The sequence below is a fragment of the Rhizophagus irregularis genome, chromosome 18 (assembly GCF_026210795.1).
Source record: "Rhizophagus irregularis chromosome 18, complete sequence".
Lineage (NCBI taxonomy): Eukaryota > Fungi > Glomeromycota > Glomeromycetes > Glomerales > Glomeraceae > Rhizophagus > Rhizophagus irregularis.
In genome coordinates this window covers 439,837-450,460 of record NC_089446.1, presented here as the reverse complement: position 1 = coordinate 450,460, position 10,624 = coordinate 439,837, and the positions used below count along the sequence as shown (strand labels likewise).

Genomic DNA, 10,624 nt, shown 5'->3' with positions numbered 1-10,624 from the left:
TTTTTGAAAAATTAATATCTACTGTAGGCTTAGGACTTTAGGCATCAACAGTGGATTCTGAAGGACCATGACAGTAGGAACCATATATTAGGTAGCATGGTATCATCTTTCTGTAACAGTGGTATCCTGAAGGACCATGACAGAAGGGACCACGGTATCATTTTGTGATGCAAGAACCACTTGAGTAGATTGGTATAATTTCTTTCTATCTGAGGTGTCCTAAGTTTGACTTGAGTTTGTTGTTGGTAAAGGTCTGTTGATTCTGTTACAAAGAATCAGCTATGTGCCTTTCTTTATCCTAAATAAAATATTCACACTACTAACTAATATCTTATATATCAGGCAAAAAATCTAAAAAATCCAACATTTCAAAATCATGTAATACAGGATAAATTACCTATACCTTGGCCTTGGATATCATCATTACTTCTTCTTTTAATGTTTCTTTTACTTTTTTTTATAGGTTTTGTTGAGCTCAGTATTTAAATTTGGTAAGTTTTGCAACATTTGTGAAACTTGATATTTTGTTTTTTTAATAAATTAGATTTGAATTTGTTCCCATATTACTAATAGTATAATAATAATGGTAGAAGTTAATTATAAAAATTACATGAATAGTCCTGTCAAACTGATAGTATATTATATTCAGATTTAATTAATAAACTTTCATCTATGGAATTCATTTCATATACAGTCCACTCACTTTACAACAAATTTTGATTTAACAAATTTCTTAATATAGTGAACCTTTAGTGTTTATACTAATTTTATCATATAAAAAAATCATGTTATACCAAAGATTATTAGTAAAATGCTGTATACCGTTTAATGAAGTAAGTCTATAACCAGTGTATATAATATATATATAGAATAACTCTTATTATAATGAATTTTTATTCATTACAAATTTTTATTTAATATAACAAAGATATTTTGTGTGATATGCGTTATCCATAATACAAGTATTGTACAATTTACTGCAATATACAAAATTTTCCTGAGTTATAGAAAACAATCCATTTTTAAAGATCTTTCTTACAGAATAAGTTTCTTTGTAAATTTGTAAAAATACATTTTTCTTCTTTTTATTTTATGTCATGGTTGCTTTTCTAAATTTACAGTATGTCATATAAATTTGAAATTGTAAAATAGTAATGAATATGAGCAATTAAAATGTTACAGTATTGGTGTAATAATATAGGTGATGATAGAAATAGATTCCCAAAATATTGTATTTGAAATAATTAAATGTGAGTGAATGGTACAACTATCTATTAATAACAAATGAAACACTTTTTAAAGTATCATGTTTTCTCATACTCTATTCCTTCTATAATATGCTTGTAAATTTTGCAACAGGAGTTTTACTTTCTATAGTTTTTCACCCAAACAGTATATATAATGCAGGATATTGTCAACCAAATTTATTGATGAAAGGCAGAAATTTATTCACTTTAATAATTTTTCTGGATAACAAGAAATTTAGTTGATTGTTGATTAAATTGGTCCATTAAGATGGTTATTATCCATATATGATATTTTATGAGTGAACTAAATGTTCAGGAGGATTATTATCCATTTTAGGAAATTTAAAATTATGTTTAGTCAAAATTAAGTATGTTATTAATTACTAGAAATGGAAAGCCTGACTCCTACCCCTAAAAATAACATTATTTATAAATTATACTCATATTTTTTCCCATAAAACTGCTTTTTCAAAAAATATTTTATTTTTTAAAAGAAAAACTTTTTTATTTATTATTTTTTTTTGAACCTTTTCAACATTATATTTTTTTGTTTTTAAAAACATTTTAACTATATATATTTAATTACTGTTTACAGAAGATGAATTACTTCACTACCCGTATAACTTGAAATAATGGAAATAGATTTAAATAAATCAAATTTCTTACTCTTTGTATGAGATTGAAAAAGAATGCAAATGTTATATTTAATAATAAATCAAGAACTTGAGATTAATTGTTATAAAGCATAAGTTGTACCCATTTAGCAGTAATAAATATATGGTAAATATTTTATTTCCTAGTTTATATTGAAATTTAATAGGTCACCATCCAGTAAAGATCAAAAAGGATTTTCTAACTAAACATGATAGTTGATTTATATACAAAAAGTTTCTCTCAACTATATTATCTATTTAAAGAAAGAATCAGGGTGAAAAAAAAATTAGGACATGTTTTATTGTACTTAAGAAATAATAATCTAAACGTATATATCTTTATGGAATTCACAGCAAAGCATACTAGAAAGTTGGTAAAATCTTTAATATATCATTGCTTTGTAAGATCTGATATAATATAAATGAGTCATCTTGGTACACATCAACTTCCAAGGTAATCCACATTAATGGAGCTATCCAAATTGTAATCCAACGAAACTCAGCAATGATAATGGCTCTATTTTGTTTATAAAAATTCTTTCCTAACAATTCCATTATGGTAAAATAATAATAAATAGTAAAAAGTATTTAATATCAAATTTTTATATTAAAAATAATTGACATTTTGTATATAAATATAGGTTTAGTTTATTAATATAACAATATAAAAGTAAAGAAATACTGGATGCATACTAGCAGTTAAAATTTATCATCACATACTTGTTCATTATAATTACAGTATTATCACATACAAAAGCATTTAAATAAACAATTTATAATAGATTGAATTAAAAAGTAGTTGAAAATATCTTAGATTTTAAACTTGAAAATTAACAATAGAATACATTTCAGCTATATATTTATTATACTTACACCTTTGGAAAGTATTTGAAAGAGAAAGGAACTTATTAGTTAATTTTTTTTATTATTAAAATTAAGAAAAATTTGTAGTATGACTATTTTTTAATATCATCCTAATGATTTTATTTTTTTTTATTACAAGAAGATGCATGGGTGTTCATCCATGTTTCTTTTTTATAATACTATATTATATAACTAATTCCATTTTATTAATTATTATATGTGAAAACATTAGTAATATAATTGTTTTCTTTAATAGCATATATAAAAAGGATTTTTAAAAAAGGAATATTGTAAAATATAATAATATTATATTTAATTAAAAAAATAAACATAAATAAATATATAGTTAATTAAAGTATTAAATAGTATTAAAGGATTTTAACACCAATGATCTTACATTATTATTATGCTGTAACTGGTAATGTACTGTATATCTATTATAATTTTATGAAAAATTAACTTCAATTATTTAGTTTATTCAAAATAATAAAAAATGAGTTATACACTTAATAGTCCAGAACAAGTTTGGGCTCTGGAATTATTCATTATAAGATTATTAGAGGAAATTAAAGAATCAGAAATTGTGAAATAAAAAGAAAATTCGGCATAAACTTGTACCTGATCTTTTAAGATCATTGCAAACACATTACAATCCTTCATATGTACAATTAAAAGAGTGGCTTAGAGCATTGCATAAACAATAAAGAGATGATTACTATCTTTCAGACAAAAAATGAACCATGATCAAACAAGTTGATGAGTTTATAGCAATTAAATTGTTTTGTGCTTAGTATAAAAGTTGTCATTTGGTAGTAAAAAATATAATTTAGAATAGTTACATTATTCATTTATTAAATAGTTTACAGTATCTCTATTTATAGATAATGCCTTATAAATAATCCAAAGTTTATTATAAGCTTTGTAATCGTTTTTTTAAAAATTACATCAATAAATATCAAAACTTTAAAGAAACCATTTTATTTGATAATTGCATTATATACATATATTTTTTTGTTGATCTCGAAATTTTATAATTATTTATTCTGCATTTTCAAATATAAAATTCGCATTTTATCATGGAATTTACTTATAAAATTATTATATATAATGACTAATTTATTAAATTAAAGATTTTATTTAAATACAAAATTTGAATTTAATGTTTTGAACTTCAATATTCACTACATAAAAGTTTAATTATATATTTTTTACCAGTGACCTCATATATTGCAAATACTGAAATTACCGTTTGATCAAAAGAAAGTCCAAGAGTAACAACTCTATCACAACCTAAGTGAACATCTGGAAGGTCAATATATAGTTCCCCTAATAGTTCCATTCCAGGCTCATCACAATATTCTGCATTAAATTCGGAAGTTCTATATAACTTAAAGTTCATTGCTATTTGATCTGGGAGAGATGGCCTATGGTTACTTGAGCTAAATACTTGATCTACTTCTACTACTGCTCCTCTCCTTACCAAAGGACTAAATTTAAAAACTTTTCCATTAGAGGTTTTTCTTGATGGAGGGTCAACACCTTCTTTCCAATCCAAGCATAATCCAATTCCATAAGTAAATTTAAGAACCCTGGAAGGAATAATACTATCTTTATTTTCTAAATTATTCGTCCCGTTTGAATTTATAGATTCTAATCCATAAATCACAGCTCCACGTGAAACTGCTGCTATAGGTTGAGCGGGAACTGAAATATTATTAACTTGATGATTAAACTCTTCTTTAATTCTTTTTTGTAAATATTTTGATTCACTAAGGCTTCCAACTAAGAACATTGCGGAACAAGTTTCATGAGTATTATTTAATTGAGCTTTTATTAAATGAAGAATTTTCTGAATAACAGGATCAAAGATTGATTTAATTGTTTTAAAATCAATTTCAATTATCCAATCATCTTCCTCTAAGGTATTTTTGATTTTTCCATTAGTAATATATTGTAATAATACTGGAGCTGTATGCTTAATATCCAATTTATATATAAAATCTGGATCATCTCCTGTAAAAGGAAATTTGCAAATTCTACAAAATTGTTGTATCAAATATTGCATTTGTCCATAATCATTATCTCTAAACAAATTCATAGGTTTGTCTCCAAGTCTTTTTCGTAAATATTTAATCAACTCAGCATTAATGAAAGAACTTCCACAAGAATCTTTGGCTTTATTAGTTATTTCTCCAAAGTGATTATTTATAAAATTATGGGTCGTCAAATTCACTACATCATCACCACAGTCAACTATCATAATATTAGCTGATATATAAATTATAAATAAATAAGTAATTAGATTTACCTACCAACAAAAAAAAAAGAAAGAAAAAAAATTTAACATACTATTTGATTGTGCAAAAACTTGGTTTTCACGATTTTTCATACAATACATTACAGCAGCCTCGGCTTTATATAGAAGAACAAATTTAGAAATATAAAAAGAAAAAACCATCATTTTAAATTAATTGTGAAGATTCTTACGTTCTGTAATGATTTGCAAATTTGTTGAATATTCTTCTTTGATCAAACTTGCATTATATGCACATGTTCTCATAATTGTTTTCGACTTTTCAGAAATTTCTGCAGGAACGGTAATGAATAAAAGTGTATTCTTAAAGTAATCAACATTTGGCCAACACCTTGCAACAGTTTCTTTAATTACCTTGAAAAAAAAAACAATTCTCATGTAAATAAAAAAAAACCTTAATTAACAATAAAATAATATTATAAGAAAATATTGTACCTTGCCGATTTCTCTGAGATAATCAGTAATAGCCTTTTTATAATCAACCGGAAGTTTTGGTTTAGAGCTTTCATCTAGGCTGCTCAAATATAATGCGAATAATTCAACAGGATTATTTCTTTCATTATTTTGACTTTTGGTTCGGCGATTCGGTTTTTTAGCCAAAGCTGGAGCACCCCATAATAACACATTATTATATTCATCATCATATTGAAGAACTGTATTGGTTTTTAAATAGCCCATTTGCCCATTCCATGTAGTATTTGAAGTTATATTTTGTTTATTAGCAACATGGCAATAAGAGAATCCTGAGTACTTTACACCAAAGTCTAACCCAACCACAATTCTGATATCAGAATAAAGCTTAGGTTTTTCTGTATCTTTTTCTAAACCTATAAAGCAAAAAAAAATCATTATTACATTATTTTATTTGATAATATTAAGGTTTTTAAAAAATCCAACTACAACTTCTACATACCTTTATTGAAAAAATTTGACGAAAAATCTTTATTATTTTCTTTAAGAGCTTTAATAATATTCTCATCAATTTCATCTAATTTCAATACTTCTAAATTCTTCTCTAAAGTTTCTTTCATCATTTCAAGTTGTTGTATTTGTTGTGATTCTTCATTTCTTTGTTTTTCTAAATTTGAAGTATGTTGTTGAAGTTTTTCAAATTGTATATCTTTTTTTTGAAGTTGACTTTTTAACTCAGAATTAATTCGTGTGAATTCTTTATTTTCTTCAATTAAATTAGAATTTGTACGTAAAATTTCTTGATGTTTTTCATTTAATTCTGAAATAGTACGTAAGAATTCTTTATTTTTTTCATTTAGTTCAGAATTAGTACGTAAAATTTCTTGAATTTTTTCTTCATGATTTTTATATTGTTGTTTAATCTTTTGATTTTCTTCTAATAAATTAACGAATTTATTATTTAATTTATTAAAACCAATTCCAAGTTTTTCAACAACTTCATGAGACTTATCTTTTGAACGTTCATTAGCCATGGAATTTTTTTTTTTTTTTTTTTTTTTTTTTAATTAAATTAATTTCGTATTTTAAGGGATATTGCATTGTTGCACGTCACACATGTTGTAATTGTTGCACGCGCCGCACATCATGTGAAATTTTTCTGCGCCATTGTAGACAACGATCAACGAATCAACGATCGGGTCGATCGGCTATATATAATAAATATTGTCGGAAATATTTTACTTGAGATATATAGTAATCTAGTGATAATTTTGATTATTATTATATTACATAATTAAACCATAAAAATTGAGACTTTAAAAATTTTAATTATCGATTATTTACACATTTTGATTAAACGGTTATGCGTGAAATTAATTTAAAAACTATTGAATTTTGCTAATATATCTACATATATCTATATATATATATTTTTTTAAAAAGAAATAAAATAATTATTTAAAGGTGATTTTATTAGATTTATTATAGTTTATTTTTAATAACTAAGAAATAGAGAGCAGTATATAAAAGTTAAAAAGTTTAGTTTATTTACTGATATGACGTAACCATATCTGGAAATTCTATAGTTCTTCGTTTCGCTAAACAAATCATTTGATCATGTGAACGTGAGTATAAGCTGCACAATTTATATTATATCAAAAAAAGTTTTATTTTTATTTTGGAATTATCCTTTTGAAGTATACGGTCAGATTAAAAGAAAAATAATAAACTAAAGATTGTTGAACAAAAAGAAGTTAAGAAACGTACATATGTATAGTATATTAAACTACTTTAAGACATTATTGTTGTGCCCCAAGTTGACGATTGCCCCAAATCAACGATCGGCCTAAATTATCGGCCCATCTTTATAATGCCTCAAGAATTTTCAAAGCATCACTTTTCACATATAGTAATCATCGATGATTATCGTCAATTTGGGGCATATTGAGATTTGGGGCACAACATTATCATGTGAACAAAATTATTATTAACACAAATCAGTTAACAAAATTTTAATTATGTATCTCATTAATTTCCTTATATGTTCAAATTATATAATTATTTTAATTAGTTAGAATTCCTAGATGAATTGATTATAATACTTTTACATGTTTGTAATCATATTGAAATACTTTATCGAATCATATCGATATATACTAAAGATTTAATAGAAGCAGCAAAATACTAGAATAACCACTATTTTATATACTTTTATCACATTGATATATTAATATATTATTTGTATATAAATATATAAGAAAGCAAGTAGAAAACAAGTAAAATCTTTGAAATGGAATAAATCGAAGGATTTGACTAATTAAGCGCCTGAATAAACAGTGTAACCATTTTTAGTATGTAATGACGCTTCACTTAATCGATTGTAAACTTTAACAGGTAATACCAACATCACAATAATAGTAAAATCAAAATTTATGAACAATTCTTGAATTATAATATAAACCTTCTCATCCACTTCCCAATAATAACTAATGAAATTCTTTTTAATCAATTTCATATTGTACCTGGATTGTCTGAAGTCTGAACATCATTCTTAGATTACTACTTCTAATGTTTGACTCATGATGAAATAGGAATTCTGCTTTAACATCTATGAATAACAATACGAAATAATTATGATTATGGAACATATACAGCTTAAAATATTGATGTTCAAAAAGTAAAACAATAAAGGATAATGATTTTTTTTTCAATAAAAATAATTCGGATTACAATGGTAGCAAAAGCTGAAATTATTTTCACATGGCCAATACTAGTTTAGTAAGATATTACTATTTATTTACTATAATACCTCAAATAAGATTCGCGTGATTATATTAACTTTGGAGTCAACAAATTTATTACATGCCGTATTAAAATTTGTAATGAGAATATTGTAAATAAAATTTTCATAATGAATTTTTTTTTTATTGTTATTCGTTTTAAGACTTGTATACAAAATTGAAGATTTTTTTTTTTTTGAACTTTAATTTAACCGTATAAAGATTATAATAAAATTACCTAAATATAACAAAATATTATTCTATATTTATAACATAATAATATATATCAGTATAATATAAATAGGAACCAATATTTGAACTCCTTCCAACTTAAGTTGATATGAAGAAAGGAGTTTCAAAAGTTTTAGGATATTTACTTTCTTTTAACTATAACTTTAGTTAATACAACTGAAAATATTCAAAAAAAACATATACAAAATACTCTCTCTTATTTAACGTTAAACTGGCATAGGGTAGTACAAAATAATCCTAATAAGTTGAATCAAATCGTAATTTACGATAAATACTTCATATTGGTAAAAAAAATCTCCAAAGATATACTGAAGACAGATTTTTATTATTTTATATCATTTATAATAATATTTTTGAAGGAATACATAACACCATGATAAATTATATTACCATTATTTTCTCAAAAAATTCTTCATTTATTTTATGGTTGCAATCAAGATTTTATATATAAAATACAATAATGATTGATTATAAAAATTCATTCATAAAGCTGTTATCAGAAAGAGCCATAAGAAAAATGAATCATCATTTTATGACATGAAAATGCAAGAAAGATCTCGTATACTTTAATTATTCACTATTTGAAATATTTCAAATTAAAATTTTTATTAACTGATTTTACATTTGGTATATAATTAAAAATAGAAATTAATTACAATAATTAAATAACTTTATTATTTTTAAACTTGCTATGCTAATCAATTAACTATAGCTTCAAGAAATGAGAGCGGAAAACTAATTGATTAGGAATAATTTTAAAAAAAAATTAACAACTAAAATTACAAATAACAAGATATAATACTATAAATATAGCAAAAATTTTTTAAACTAGAATCGCCATTGTAGGAGACAAAACAATATGAGATATCGTCTACCCCGACATTAATTTTTTATTATTTATTATTTTTTTTATTATTATTATTTTTTATATTTTTTTTATTAATTATTTTTTTTTATTATGATATACATTTATAAGATATTTAAATTCTTAACAAATAATAATTAAATAGAAACAAACGATCATTAATTGTATAATAATACCATACAATCAAATTATATTACAGTTTTTTCTTTATATTTTATACAAGTATAAAGGCCTTTTCTTTAGATGCATTGAACCTGTTGATAAATATATCAAACTACGCTAACATACTCTTATGGCAGTAATAATTTTATTAATAGTCTTATTTTCATTATATTAAACTAATATTTTAATTGGTTTATTAGTTTATTATAGTAGTAAGTAACCTACAGGACCAATGAGTCTAAATAAGTACTATATATGATAATAGAATATATTCATTACAATGCTCTAGACGATATTCTCACAGCTTAAATTTTTTATTTATTTATTTATAATTAAAAATTTATAGCTAATATCATTATTAAAATATATAAAAATAAAGAAAGAAAATAAAAAGAAATAAAAAGGCATTATAAAAAGAATAAAATAAAATAAAAAACATAAAAAGGTCATGCAATCTGTTATTGGTAAAAAAAGTCATCCCAAAAAGATTTTTTATATGATATTTATTAAATAATACTATTTTTATAATTATTTTTATAATTATTTATACTATTGTATTACTTGTTAGTATTAGTAAAACTTACTGAGTCTTTAATTTATTAACCAAAAACTAATGCAGGTGCATATTATGTTATTCAATTTAAAATTATTTATAAAAGATTGTAATCTCAATATGACAAATTTTTTTTAGTTATATAGATTTTACTGTATATCAAGAATTTTTACATTGTATACCTTTTTTATGTGAATGAACAGTAAATGAATGAAGTAGATTGATAAGGTCATAATTATATATTTTTCAAACATAATAAATTGTTTTTTCTTTAGGCATTTTTATATATATAAAATAATTTATCTGTTCCTTAGAGTTATTAAATGTATTTAGCATATTTAGCAAGAAATAATAATTTTAAAAATCAGAGAAATTACCACTTAAAAATGTAGTAAATAATGTTAATTCATAGTGGAATAATTAATTATTAATATATAATCATTATTAATATTAATAAAAACACTTGTAAAGTGAATCACAAATCTTTCTGGTGTTGTATGTATTGAAATATATACAACAATAA

General features: G+C 23.3%; 1 protein-coding gene across 1 annotated transcript; it reads right to left on the bottom strand.

Annotated features, from left to right (window-relative positions):
* Window positions 1-3,689: 3,689 nt before the first annotated feature.
* Window positions 3,690-6,523, bottom strand: OCT59_009747 (uncharacterized protein; the record flags this gene model as incomplete). Its single annotated transcript, XM_025310288.2, has 5 exons — window positions 3,690-5,032; window positions 5,114-5,176; window positions 5,252-5,432; window positions 5,514-5,905; window positions 5,992-6,523. The coding sequence occupies 5 exons, from the start codon at window positions 6,521-6,523 to the stop codon at window positions 3,936-3,938; spliced, it is 2,265 nt and encodes a 754-aa protein (XP_025183850.1). The 3' UTR covers window positions 3,690-3,935.
* Between the last annotated feature and the right edge of the window lie 4,101 nt (window positions 6,524-10,624).